Source organism: Pogona vitticeps, chromosome 7 (assembly GCF_051106095.1).
Source record: "Pogona vitticeps strain Pit_001003342236 chromosome 7, PviZW2.1, whole genome shotgun sequence".
Classification (NCBI taxonomy): Eukaryota; Metazoa; Chordata; class Lepidosauria; order Squamata; family Agamidae; genus Pogona; species Pogona vitticeps.
The window spans coordinates 28,042,327-28,057,053 of NC_135789.1; the positions used below are offsets into that span (position 1 = coordinate 28,042,327).

General features: G+C 39.1%; 1 protein-coding gene across 22 annotated transcripts in view; it reads left to right on the forward strand.

The window, feature by feature from the left end:
* Positions 1–14,727, forward strand: part of MSI2 (musashi RNA binding protein 2) — a 424,247-nt gene that overhangs the window by 976 nt on the left and 408,544 nt on the right. For all 22 annotated transcript variants that reach the window (XM_020786864.3, XM_020786866.3, XM_020786869.3 and 19 more), the window contains exons 2-5: positions 37–77; positions 653–734; positions 1,436–1,520; positions 6,146–6,187. In XM_020786864.3, coding sequence (XP_020642523.1) covers positions 37–77; positions 653–734; positions 1,436–1,520; positions 6,146–6,187 — 250 coding nt within the window. The remainder of the gene's footprint in view (positions 1–36; positions 78–652; positions 735–1,435; positions 1,521–6,145; positions 6,188–14,727) is intronic.

Genomic DNA, 14,727 nt, shown 5'->3' on the forward strand with positions numbered 1-14,727 from the left:
ATCTGTGCTTAACTCTGTTATGTTTTCTTCTTCCAGTAAAATGTTTATTGGCGGCCTGAGTTGGCAAACCTCACCAGGTAAGTACGGGAGGGGGGAGGGTGTGTGCCTGTGCCTCTGTATGTGTGCGCGCGCTTATGTAGGGAGAGGTGGGGGGGCACCCCTGTCTCCCACTCCCCTTCCGTCCCTTCCTCCTTCCATAGGTCTTTGTTGTTATCCCAGGTCAGTTTCAGTGGGTTCACTCTCCTTCCCCGCCAGCAAACCCCCCCCTTTCAAACACTCTCTCTCACACACAGACAGACACATGGTTTTGCCCTGCACAAGGTTAAGGAGACGAGATATTTTTATTTCCTCCAAATAACAGATCTGCTTCTCAAGTCCTCTATTCGACCTTACATTTGCGTGCGTGCACTTTTAAAGGGTGGCGGGCTGGGGGGAGGGGGGGAGAAGCACAGGAAGGTTTCTTTTGCTCTACCAATCTATCCCTCCCTGTCCACTTGCAAGGAAAATTAAATCTTGCTCTCCCCCCCCCCCCATGGACCATCTTTAATACACTTGAAAACAAACAAACATTTGCTTCTGTTTTTCCCCTCTTCTCTCCCCCATTCCCATTTTCTCCTTTCATCGTCTCTCTTCTTCTTCCTCTTCTTCACAGATAACCTTAGAGATTATTTTAGCAAATTTGGAGACATCAGAGAATGTATGGTCATGCGGGACCCAACGACAAAGCGCTCCAGGTAAAACGTCCCTCCACTTTTAAATCAAAAGTTCTCTTCTTATAGATATTCTTCTCTCTCTCTCTCTCTCTCTCTCTCTCTCTCTCTCTGTGTGATGGAAGGATGAATATTCTAACTTATATAGAAATATATAAAGAATAACAACCTTTCTTGAGGGTTAAGCCTTTTTATTTTGAAATACTTCCAAATTACTATTATAACTGATTTGAAGTGCTATGCCTTATTCATAAATGTTGATGTTGGTAGGGGTTTAATTTTTGTTGGTGGGAACCTGTTCAATAGTACTCAAGGGTACTTCTTGCAGAAATATGTTTTTCCTGTTTTTTCTTTTTAAAAAATAAAACATTTTGGCTTCTTAACCTTCCTTTGAAGTAAGAGGGTCCTGTCCCACCATTCCTTCCTTACTTTTTGATTTTTTAAAAAAAGAAGAAGGAATTTAATGTGGAAAGATGATTTTGTGTGTGTGTTGAGGGGGGAGGGAAAGTAGGGAGAAGGGTCAGATTTTGTAAAAATGTGGAAGTTTTCACATCTACCTGAATCTGAGTATATTTTAAGGAAAGGGTGAGAGTTTTTAAAGAGTACAGTGTTACAGCCTGGAATGAGAGAGACTATGTGTCTTTGTATTTTTGCCGCTTCTTTTTTAGTACCTAGTTCCTGCTGTCTCTCTTTCCCACCCGCTCTTGTTCTTTGTCTCGTTTCAGGGGGTTTGGTTTCGTTACATTTGCTGATCCGGCAAGTGTTGATAAAGTATTAGCTCAACCCCATCATGAATTAGATTCCAAGACGGTATGTTATATGATGTGGCATTGATGTTTGCAAGTGTGTGTATGCGTGTGTGTTTAATGTCTCCTTTATTTCCTGCAATATTATGACTGTGACAGGCTCATTTAAAGAGACAGTGTACTTTTTTCTTGGGTCTGCTGAAGGTGTATAGGGAGCATGTTTTTCATTCAGATTTTACTCTTAAAAATTGGAACAGATGTAATACCCTGGAAGTTTATTCTTGCTTTATATAACTTTAAAAAAAAACCTTATTAAATGTTAAGTAACTTGCCAGACTCTTAAATATTAAACCCAGTGTTCATGATGCCTAGTTTGTTCTGCCAGTTGCAGATTAAGCTACTCAGTTTAAACTCTGCATTGGTATACATAGTATGTGTGTGCATGGTCTAGTCACAAAGTTTGGGGTATAAGAATAAGCTAGTTAGATTTTGAAGTAAAAAAAGAGGCTACTTCTAATTAACTTTTCTTTAAAAGTAAAGGAAGTTTTTAAGGTTAGCCTTAGATTTTCCACACTCACTTTTTTCCGTCATTGCCCTTCTAGCTATTATCACAAAAAGTCATTCCGACACTGCAGTTAGTATGTGGGGGAAACTTCCATCAGAAGACAAGTAGGGCAGTTTTACAGTATTTTTTTTCTTTCTTTTCATAATGGATGTTGAAAAACAGCTCAAAAAGTTAACTGCTTGTTTTACTTCAGAATACATGAGTTGGGCACCCCATCACTTCCACGTTTCCATCACTGCATCAGATACCAACGCTTGCACTGTAGCAGAAAGAGATCCGTGCCCTATTGGTTTTAGTTCATCGGCATACTTTAAACTAACTTACAATTAAAAGGGCACCAGTAAAACTGAACTCTGTTTAGCACTTATGTATGGAGTTTGGACAGAAGGAGTTACTGGTTTTGCTTTTTGAGAATGAAAAATCTGATTGTTACAACTGTTTGATGCACACCTATTAAATCTGCAGAACTATTTAGCTTTAATGTTGGTATTGACTTTGCACTCTCTATATGTATAGCATGTAGTCCAGTTTGCATATATGGTATGTGTGTATATGAAATATTCTTTTTTGATGCAAGAGTTTGAGAGATGATGCTTCACTGTTACTAAGATCTGTTTTGTAATTAACTTGTTTTTAAATAAATCAGATTTTCATTTTCATTCATGTTCCCTTATATGAAGCAGGTGGATTATTATTATTATTATTATTATTATTATTATTATTATTATTATTATTATTATTATTATTATTATTATTATTATTATTATTATTATTATTATTATTATTATTATTATTTAGTTTTAATAACTTTCTGTGCAAATCTTGTGGGCTTGACTAAGCTTGTAACTCCTGCTCAGACATTTCTTAATTATTTGAGTTTTGATGTTGGCTAGGTGGAGCAGCATAAGATTGTAAGAATCAGATGTGTTCATAAGAAATCGACTTAATACCTTTAGTTGCATTTTTTTTAAATGATGGAAATCTAAGGAGAAATTCCTTCTAGCGAATTTTTAAAAGGCACGCTACATTGGTTATATACTCTCACCTATTGAAATTGAATCCTTAGAGTAAATTCATAACTATTTTTATTGGTTTAGTGCTAGTAACTATGTGGCACTTAAAAGAGTGACAAAAAGACAAATCCTTGTTTCTAGGGAGATTACAATTTAAATTTGACAGTGGGAAACAGAGGGAGAGATGAGGCTATCAAGCTTTATGAGCCACTACTGTTATGTGTGCTTAGGTTGATTATCACGGTCATAATTTCTTTGTGGTGGTGGGAGAGATGAGGAGAGTGTTAAGAAGTAGGTTGAGGCATACCTGCCTAATTTCAGATGATGTAAGCAAGGTAGAAGCAGCATCTGTTCGTGGTGTGATGCAAGGTGTGACTTGGTTTAGTTTATTTATGCTAAAAACAACAATCCTGTGTTCCTCCAGAGTGAAAAGCTGAGACAGGATGCTGCGTTGTTAGTCCTCTGATGGCTAGTTGTCCTGTAGTTTACTGCATAGCATTTGACTCTGTTTCAACATTCAGCACAGGAAACAGCTCGGTTGGTTTTTGACATGGAAGGCGCCGCTCTTGTTTACAGTTACGTTAAAAGCTTGGTTTAGGTAATGGCCATTCATATCAGAAATAGTACTATTATTATTAGTCATTTCCTAGAGGACTTGTAGATACAGTAAGTAGAGTTGTACCTAACTAACTAATTTTATTTTTAGTAGCTCTTTTTTTCTGTTGGCTGTACTTTAAATAGTTGATGGGGATATGCAACAGGTATGGATTTGCCATGTGGATCGTGTAAGTCTGAGAATGGAGACAGTTTTAAGCCATTTCCTCCAGATTGGAAAGTCACAGCTCTGTTGCACCAATAGCACGTACCTTACTGTGCACCTTCTCTTTCTTGCGTGTGCGTGCATCACTTTTTATAAAGTGGCAACACAGACTAATTTGTTGTGCTGAAAAAAAAATCATAGGATGAGATGAGCACACGGTTTAGCTTCATCAGCCTCCCTCCGTAGCCTTCCTTAGTTTCTGTACTTAAAAAGTAGCAATTATTATTGTTCCCTCACACTTAGAACTTTGAGGAGGATTGACGGAACGTTTGTAGAATTGTTCTGTACTCCTCAGCCCAATTCTGAAAATTTTGGGCAACTTAATGGGAAATCTATACCTGTTCTATTTCTCTGTAGAAATATATCTAGCCAGTGATGAATATAAATGTAGATAATGTTAATCTGTATGAAAGGGATAGCCTATTAGATGAAGGTTTTAATGAGTTTTCTCTGTATGATTCATGAATTATTACAGTGTGGTATATAATCACTCATTTCTCAGATTTCCTTTTTTATGAATTAAAAAAAGTAAGTGGAATGACATAAAGGGCACCAGTTGAATGAAAGCAGCTTGAAAATATTCTGCCTTCCCTAAGCAACAAAGGTATTCTTTTCATCCACTTTCAGCAGTTCTGATCCTAGTCCACTACACAAAAGTTTCTATTGAGATTCAGCTCTGGATTGCAAACAGTGGTTAAAAAATAATGCAATATGCAAGGAGTTTATATAGTTGAAACGGCAGGTAGATTGAGTACCTATCTTGTGAGTCTACTCACCTGTAATTACTTCCTTGGAACTTTTGAGTAGATGCTTAAGACACTTGCTGAGAAAGATTTGGTCCCATGAACTTAGTTATTGCCCTCTGCCCTTCCCCACCCGTTGACTTGAGACACATCTAGAACCAAACCTAGACTCCATTACCAGTACATTGTTTATGATTTCTTGAGTTAATTCTTTAATTAATCAATTTAAAAGCCCTTTTTTTCCTAAGCGTGACAACATGGGTGCACATTTATCTGCCTTGTTCAGTTTTTTCCTTTATCCTCTGGTTGTGTGGGCATGCTCCTTATCTTGGAGCATTTTGATTTTGTCTGGTAATTCCAAAATGTTTCAGCCAGCATCTGGAACAAAACAGATTGGAGACTGATACATCACTCCCCTACAAGTTTACTAGAGAAGTAGTTCATTGTATGATTTGTTTCCCTGCAAGTTTATGGAGGACTGCAACTTTTAAGAATCTATTTTATTAGCTCTCCCTATATAATAATTGACAAACCATCACTTTTTATTTACTTGACAGTGATATATCTGCAATTTTAGCACCTTGAAAGACAGGAGTCTGTTTTTAATTAAAGATATAGCCTAAGAATTTTTCAGTTTGGCTTCAAGTTATATATGTATATATGTGTGTGTGTGATTGGATTAAATCATTTTTAAAAACCAGGCAAACGTGCTTTAATTAGGTAACTCTGCTTCATAGAAAGTTAGTGTTGGATTTCAAGGCCTCACTCAGCCATGGAAACTCACTGAGGGATGACGCTGGTAAAACCACTTCTTAAATATCTCACATACCTTGAAAACCCTAGTAGGGTAACCAAAATTCAGATACGACGTGATGGTTCATACCCCAATATGTTCTTGTGTGTTGAGAATTTCAGCTGTCTTTTCACGCACAGCTTCTTTCTATATGACTTGTAAAAGCTAAATTAGAGATGTAGTCATACAAGCAAACACACTTTTCTTGTTAGGAACTTTGGCTACAAAGAATTCATTTAAAACAAGCAGTTGCTCTGGGTTAAGCTTTTTTTTTTTGAAAAAGAGTACTCTTAAACTATGAAAGTATTAACACTGAAAAAGAAAATAAACACAGAAAAGCCTGAACATGGTATGTGCATATTGAAAAATCGGAGGGTTTTATAGGTTTCAGCCTTGTTTACCAAAATGTTCATATTTTTAATATAAGCAGTCTGCAGACTATGCAAATTGTGCATGTTGTCCAAGATTTTATGGCTGAATTAGGGTCAGGGAGTTCCTATTTCTAGTGATTTTCTTAATTTTTTATTTAAAAAAAATAGCAGTGTCTTGTTTGTTCACAGAGCCCTTTGGTTCCACCTCTATTAATTATTTCCCTGATAACACTGCCACTCCCTACCCTTATGTTAGTTGCCCTATGAGATTCTTGCACCTGAGAAATGAGGGATTAATCAGTCAGTGTAATATTTCTGTCTGATGATGTTAAGAAATTGTACAAATTATGTTGCTTTCCCTTTTTTTTCTCCCCTCCCCAACAGATTGACCCTAAAGTAGCATTTCCCCGACGAGCTCAGCCTAAGGTAAGAAAGAAGGTTCACTTCTGTTGCTTTCTTTTTTTAAAAGGCGCATTGGGAATCTTATTGTTGCTGCTCTACAGGGCAGGGTTCCAAATAAGGAAGGGATTTCAGGGTTCCAGATGAACAGAGAGGATTTTGCAAAGATGGCTGGGACAGTTGGCTTTGGCAAGACCTTGGAGACTGCAGGAAAGCCTTTTTGTGTGAAATAAGTCCTGTTTCCAGCGTAACTATCTCCTTATGGAGCTGTATGTGTCATTGTGCATCTGGCGGAAAGAACTTGGGGGTGGGTGGGTCCCCTCTCCCCTCTCCCCTCCCCTTCTTCTGATATTAATGGCAGAATATTATGTTGAATGCCTGTGATATGTTGACAAAGCTGATAGCTGGTCTGCTTGTCTGAGGTTGAGATCTTCCAAGTTTCTTTGCGATGAATGAAAGGGGGAAGTTGTCCTCTGTTTATTTTGTTGTTGTTGTTCTTGTTTGGGCAAAGGAAAGTTGCTGCCGCCTCTTCCCCCTGCCATCACTTCAGTGCCTAACTTTCAGGGGGGGGAAAGTGCTACTTCCTTGGCAAACAGTGGGTGAAGAGAGAGTCTCTCTGGCCGATATTGGAAGGTCTGAGCTATTCCAAGAGCTCCAAAAGAAACTATGAAACAAAGAGCCTTAAGTTTGATTGGATAAGTGACCTGTTCTCTCTCCCCCCAACTGCCCCACTTCCCCCACCCCGCCAGCTTCTTCTTTAGGGCTGCCTCGATGTAATGCATTTGGTTGCTTGCAAGGACATGTCAATCATGTTCAAAAGAGCTTTTGTCTGAAGGCTACCTCCGAAAACAAAACTCGGTACCCAGATAGCTGTGAGGCCAGCTTTTGAGATTCTCTCTCTCTCTCTCTCTCTCTCTCTCTGTGTGTGTGTGTGTGTTTCCCTTCATGATGTGGAAGGAATACTTTAGTCTGCACAATGTTTTTTTTTTCTTTTCTTTTGAAGGCCAGGGTGAAATCATTTTTCCTCAGTTGAACATGGGAACTTCTAGCTCTAACAGGCACATCCCTTAGACTGTTCCTGGAGCTGGACTAATTAGTCCATTTGAGCAAGAAACTCCTAGTTAGTACTTGGAGGGAAGGGGCTAGATGTGACAGTTTCTTTTTGCAAGAGGGTATGTTGGGTTTAGGTTCCTGTAAAAAAAAAAAAGCAGAAGGAATGAAGGATTCATGAAATGCTCTAGAACTATGGAGCACAGGAGGCATGAATTGGTTAGCAGAGGCAGGGGTACAGTGTTAGATTAGATGCAGCCTACTTCATAAGCTGTGGGGAAACACACTGCCTTAATTTCCTATAATTTATGTGTACAAATAGGGATGGAGTTGGGTTTGTTTATTAGAGTCAAGCATTTGCTGTTTCTGCAGAGTTCCTTTAGACTTTAGGGATGCGGTGGCGCTGCGGGTTAAACCGCAGAAGCCTCTGTGCTGCAAGGTCAGAAGACCGGCCCTCATAAGATCGAATCCATGCGACTGAGTGAGCTCCTGTCGCTTGTCCCAGCTCCTGCCAACCTAGCAGTTCGAAATGAATGCAAAAATGCGAGTCAATAAATAGGTGCCACCTTGGTGGGAAGGTAACAGCGTTCCGTGTCTAGTCAGACTGGGCATGTGACCACAGAAACTGCCTTCGGACGAACGCTGGCTCTGTGGCTTGGAAATGGGAATGAGCACCGCACCCTAAAGTCGGGCACAACTGGACTAAATGTCATGGGGAACCTTTTACCCTTTGACTCCTTAAAACACACGCACGGAAACAAACATTAAAACCTTCCTCTACCCTTCCCCTTCTATTTGGGGGAGCATGAGCTGCAAAACTTTCCTAAATTCCCAAGGTTTCCATACTGACCTGTTCAGTTGTTGTTTTTGTGTTCTGTCCATTTGTTAGGAAGAAAGATGATATGTAAAGAAAAAAAAGATATAACACTGCATTTCAGAATCATTCTAAGACATTTTGCTGCCTGAGGAGGGACAGAAAATGACATCCCTTCCGTCATAGTGATGGTCCATAGTGCCCAAAGCCAACCAAGTCATTTTAGTATCTGAGGCTGAAAACTCCATAGTGACCATCTCCTTGCCAGTAAAAAAAATAAAATAAAAAAATGCAATAATAAATTAACAGTTTTCTGCTTTTGCATGATACCCCAAACCTGCTGTTCGAGGTACTGCTTCATTCTGCTGAATGAAAGGTTTGGCCCAGTTCAGGTGAAGGCCAAAAAGAGGCTATACATCTAAACTGGGTCAGGAGAGACTGTTGGAATCGAACCTTTCACTGGAGAGGAACAGGCTCATGTTGAATTACCAGAATAGGAAATGAAAATGGTGCATCCAGAGGAGAACAGTCTGTTTTCAAAACTCAAATAAATAATATTTTACCAAATACTAATATGTATGCATATATATTATTTATTAAAAATATTTTCACTTGACCTTCAAATTAAATTATCAAGATGTACAAGAGATGTAGAAGCCAACATATGTCACAGTATCTATGTATTTATTATAATAGAATCATAAAGTAAGACTAGAGCATGGAAGGAGAGAAAAACAACAAATTGGCATGGGGGCATCAGTAGCTGCCTTATAAAAAGTCACGTCATTGGTTTTGTTTTAGCCCTGGATTGTCTTCTGTGTTTAGTGGAAGTTCTTAATGTTGCATTGTCTCCTTCAGGCAGTATTGTTTTTCCTTGGAAGTCTCCCACTGAAGTACTTGCCAGTACCTGTTCTGCTTAGCTTCCAAAACTGGATGAGATTTGGTGTGTTCAGAGTGGTATAGTGGGAACAACATGAAAATGTAAAATGTTTCAACCGAGTGTAGTGTCATAAGGATAGTAGCATTGACATTGATCTAAAAGTTGGGGGAGTTCAGTTCTTGGCTTGATGTATATGTATTCCTGCATATGACAATGTAAAAAAACATATTTTAATAACTTTGTAACAGGTTTTTAAAATATGTAGCTACTGAACAAAATTGTAGCAAAGGCTAATAGATAGGTTGTAACAAAATCTTGTGTGTTTGTTTTTTTTGATAAAAAATACAGTATATCAAATGTCTGAAGTGATATGTATGTTGAATGGATAATTATACTTCTTAAATGGTTAAGATCTATCAGTATAGCAGAATCAATTGGCTTGTTGAACAGCAGTGGCAGCAGGTACAGTTGAAAGCCAGGCCAAACGGGAGATTTTCAATAACCTTTTAAAGTTCTACCATGAAACCTGCTTGGTGGGCCTCTTTGAGGAAGGCATTTAGCAGCTTCGGGGCCTGAGCAGAAAAAGGCGACACTCCATGCTCCTACAGAACAAAGAGCCCTTGGGAAATGCAGGTGCAGGTTGGTGATACAGAAGCTGTGAATAATGCATGTTAAGGTAGCAGCGCACCTATGCTCATTTACTTGCTTTGGGAGTTGTAGACCCAACAACATCAGAAGGCCTGCAAGTTGCCACTTTGGGGCTAGCAGAGGCTGTACCATAGTCAGGCCAAACATCACACTAAACCATGGCTTCTGCTAACTGTAGTTTAGATCCCAAAGCATCTTTTGAACTTTGGGATCTCTAATGGAAAAGCTATGGTGAAGTCAGCCATGGAACACCTCAATCTCCAGAGGCTTTGGTCTATCCAAAAATGTCTGCTGTGTTCTTTTTGGTAGGGCAGGCGTGTGGAAGGACTTATTTGCCGGAATCCCTCTCTCTATGGCCTATCAAAACGACGAAGAAAAAAAATCTGATGAAAATTCCCTGTCACTTTGGAAGCAAAGGGAGGGAATGTGTTTAGGTTTACCACAGGAGTAGTCTGTTCCTTCCAGCTGGGATCTGGGAGGGCTGTCCATCAGGAAAATGCATACCCTCTCATTCTCCCAACCACAATTCCATTTGCCACTCGCTAAATGTTGGTTTCAATTTGCCAAATGACGAGATTTATTTATTTGGCCATACTTGATTTTTACTTATCAGCTGAAAACCTGTGTACACACCTTTTATGGCTGCTGCTGAGTCCCAGGTTAACCTCCACATTAAATAAAATGTCACTAGAACAGAAAACTGATGGTTTATATAATCAGCATTGTAAAATCTGGCTGCCCTGAGATATCTCTTTTCCTTTCTGCAAGTCCGGCGTTCCAACCGGAGTGGGATTGGAGGGGTAAGAGCTGCTGTTGAGGTTTCCTGGGTAACTGTGAGGGGCCAGGAAAGGATATCCAGAATCATATGTCAGCTTCTGAAGCTGGAGCTTTGTTAATGACCTTGGAGGAGGATTTCCACTCCTTCTGAGAGCTGCTCCCTTTCATGGCTGCTGTATTGTGGGATTACAGGCTTAATCCTGGCCCCTATCCTTTCATTATTTGAGTTTGCAGGTGGGTATATTTTTGCTTCTGACGTCTTGCCTAACCCAAGTTGGTGTGTCCTACTTGAAACCATGGCTTTCTGTGTCTCATTGGTTTGATAGCAAGCCATGGTTTGTTAATTCAGGCATCCTCCTGTTAAGGTCCCCGTATTGTGGCTTGGCATGAACTAAGCTAACGAGTTTGACAGGACACTTACGGTACCCAAAAGCAGCTACTCCAGCAGTTTATTTATTTATCGGACTTCTATCCCACCCATGCCGTATATGTGTGTTCTGAGAGGTATTCCTGGATAGAGCAGCACCACAATGCTTAAAAATAGTGATGTGTAAAGCCTGAAAGGGGACCATCTGTTTTTAGTTAAATTTTGCAGGATTCATTTCCATTTAAAATCCTGTCAGAGTATTTGAAGCTTTGATCAGTTCTTTTTTCCCCCTGCCATTTCTTGCAGCATTGTTTATTTACATGTCCTGAATATTTTTATGTTTATGTTTTTTCCCCTGCTTGAAGATATCCTACCGTGTTTTTTTTCCCTAGCGCCTGGAAAATTCAGTGGTTTTATGCATGTGTGTTCAGTCCAGATTAATTTGACAAGTATTAGTGTGTGAGTACGAGAGATAGATAGGCCCACAAAACATTGAAACACCTTTTAATATAAAGACACATCTGGTTTGATACTGCACACAGGCATACCCAAGAGTTGGAAATGCAGAAGCGCGCAGACAGTATTGTCTTGTGGTATGCGCACTAACATGTGGCAACATGTCTAAAACTTTCCGATCCTGAATGTAAATGCAGCAGGCTCCTTTGAAAAGTGTGGCAAATTTTTGTAATTTTCAAAGCAGGATTTAGAATTGACAGAACAGTAATAATCCAAATTCTATACAGTATTCTGTGGGTTTAGGAGGCTGTTTCAGTGTAAGTACAGAGTATGACCACATTAATCCATGCTTCTTAGGATCCACTATTTTTAAATGGAGAGATTTAAGCATCTACTTCATGTTCTTACTGAACTCTTGTCACAATATGAAAAGAACATAATTTTTTTTTGCTGGATTGTACGTATTTGAACTATGCCTTTTTCAAAGATCCAAAATTAACTGCTTGCGCACAAGCTTACGTACATTGCCATAGTGTTGTTTCCTCTTCATAAAAGTATATATAACCTTAATTTTTTTCCTCTTCCCTTCCTTTGCTGAGGTTCTCTGATGTTATCTCAGCTTTCAGGACAGTCTGCAAAAGTTTTTGCCGTGTTCATAAAGTTGCCACTGAAACTCTGTTTTCCTTGCAGTGACTTTCCTGTAGTTTAGTACAATCATCTCTTTTAGGCTTGGATCTCAGGGTCTGGAGATTTGGTAACACGAGAATTCTCACATAATGCAAACAGCCTAAATCCCCTCCCCACGTGTGTCTCAAAGCTGCAGTGAAAATATTAAAACATATGTCGGCTTTTATGTTCAGCATGTGCTTTCCCTAGGTGGAGAGTTCATATTTTGTCTTGCACCTGCTTTTCTGAATGTTTCTCTCTCGGTTCATTTTTTGACAAAGTTTGTATTATAAAAATGACTAATAGAAAGGATGTTGAAAATGAAATTGACGATAGGTATGACTCTTTTAAGGCAGAACAGACTTGCATGCTTGCTTTCCAAATACAGAAAATGCGTTTAGCTTTTTTTTAAAAGATCATGTGGCTAAACAAGGTTTCTGAACAGAAAGGTTTAATTTCAGCTATTCTAAATGTCTCGTGCTTGCTTTTAAAATGCAAAAGTTCAACAGAACTGTTTGATGGTGGAAATGGGTCACTAATGAAACAGGTTTGTAAGCAAAATTCTGCTGACCTTGACTACTAAATATGCCCAACATTAGCTGGCCTCTTTGGGTGTGATAATGATCTGTTACTCAAGATTGAGATGTGTGTTTACAATAAAGCATATGGTGAAGTGAAATGTATAGTGGAAATGTATACTTACTAGAGTGATGATTTTTTTCCCTTTGATTTTTATCTCGGCTTTTTTTAAATCTCTGAAAGGAGGAACCTATTCAGAATTTCTTCCCTGAGCTTTGTGTGTTTTCATCTTTAGTATTTCTGCATGCATTATATTTTTGTTTTATTTTTGTTTTGTGCATTATAGCACCACGATCCCTTTTGAGTTCAGTACAATGCTGCACAGCAGTCCCCAACAATTATTGCCCCACCTGTATACGCAGTTCAGCACATAGCTTCTAGGGTTTTATACTATTCGATCTTGTATTGTTGTCATGGGTAGTTTCGTTAAAAGGATTTGTGTTTAGATATTTATTTATTTAGGCGTTTCTGTCGTGCTTTTCATTCTCATAGTTTCAAGGCATTTTACCAGATTGCCTATAGAAGCCACAGAATACAATAAAATCCATTTTTTAAAAAAACCACAGCTACAGCAAGTGCTCCTTTGGGTTAAGGGATAACAGATGAAGTTGGATATAGAACTGGACTCCCTTAAAAATAACTTTTGTCCTAAAAAAAGTATTTTTCCCATATGAACTAGCCTGACAGATACTGCAGACATTACTCTGTGTTCAGCTGCCATTAGCAGTAAAGGATGTGGGTGTGAGAGAAGACCTATTCTATAAAACCTTCCGTGGTGAGTTCTACCAGACCCTTTATTTTCTTCAGCCTCTAAACACACACTTAAGGCTCATTTGCTCCTGCGGGCTTTTGATTATCAGAAGCTGCTGCATTCAGACTTTCAACTGATCTATCGATGTTGCATTTGAGTTTGGGTTGTATGTGAATCTGTGCTACTTTATTGATTCTTTCTGGGTTTACTAGGTCTATTGTTAGCCACTTTGATTATAAATTACAGGAAAATGTGATAAAAACAATCCTGTACCTCGACATTTTGGCTTCAAAAGGCGGGGGGACATTTTTTGAAAACTGAGTAATTGCCATTAAGTGAGAATGAAAATATTTTGTGTGCGCGTGTGTATCAAGCTTATTCAGGATAGCAGATCAGAACTACCAACTTGAGAGGTCTTTCACTGCAGCATTGTAAACCTGATACTGAGTCAGAGTATAGGTCCATCTGACCCAGTACTGTCTTCTCTACTGGCAGTAGCTCTATGGGGGATCTCATGAAACCAATGCTGGTGTCACTTGCTGCCTGACTCCTTTCTAATTAGAAATGCAAGGGATTATACTTGGCACTCTCTATTTGCTAAGCCTGTTGTTGGTGCCGAAGTGTGCCTTTTGGCTTTCTGTAGACCTGTTGCACATGCAACCATTAGGGAGGTGGTTCCCAGTCTTAGGTCCCCAGATGTGATTAGACTAAATCTCCCAGAAGCTTTCACCACGGGGGGTTCTGGGAATTTTAGTCCACGAACATCTGGGGACCCAAGGCTGGGAACCACTTTATTAGGGAAACAAGACATAATCACTGATAGTTCTGCACCTGTTCTGCATCATAAATGTTTAGATGTCCCCATGATAGTGTGAGGCAGTTGAATGGGGAGAAAATCCAGGTTATAAAAGCCTGTGTAAACCTTTGCCTTTACAAATCCTCTTTCTTTAAAATAGTCTTAGCCTGTATCCCTACAGTTCCCTATTTACAAGCAGACTATGTGTAGTTCTAAACTACTTGGGTTGTCTGAGACAACCTTTTGCTTTGTGTACTGTATGTATGCGTTTTAACTTGGTTTTGTGGATAAGAATTGATACAGAAGGAATGTTTTGCAAGTGCAGCTATCTTGGGGGATGAAAGAAAATAAAAGTAACCCAGCAGCGCTTCTAAAATTAGGAGAGAAATTGTTTTATACAAAAAATTTGTTGTTTGAAAACACGGAAAGCTTGACTCTGGATACATCTAAGAACATAGACAAAATCTGCTGCATTTCCTCATTTGGATGGGAGTTCAAATTCTGAGCCAGTGGAGGAAAAACTTTTCTAGCCAGGTGAATTTTGCTAGTCTGGTAAGAGTTGTGGGTGTTTTTCTGAACAGATCGAGAGCCTTGAGCATTTTCTAGAAGTAAGCAAATGACATGAGCTTTGTACAAAATGAGAAATACCAGCACGTTTGTGAGAACCATACTACAGTATTTAGTGGCAAATTGGAGCTTAAGTGGTAAAGCCCTTAAGGAGAATCTCTCTCCAACGGTCCAATGAAGAGTGGTTATCTCCAGTGACCAAAGAACTCTGGCTAT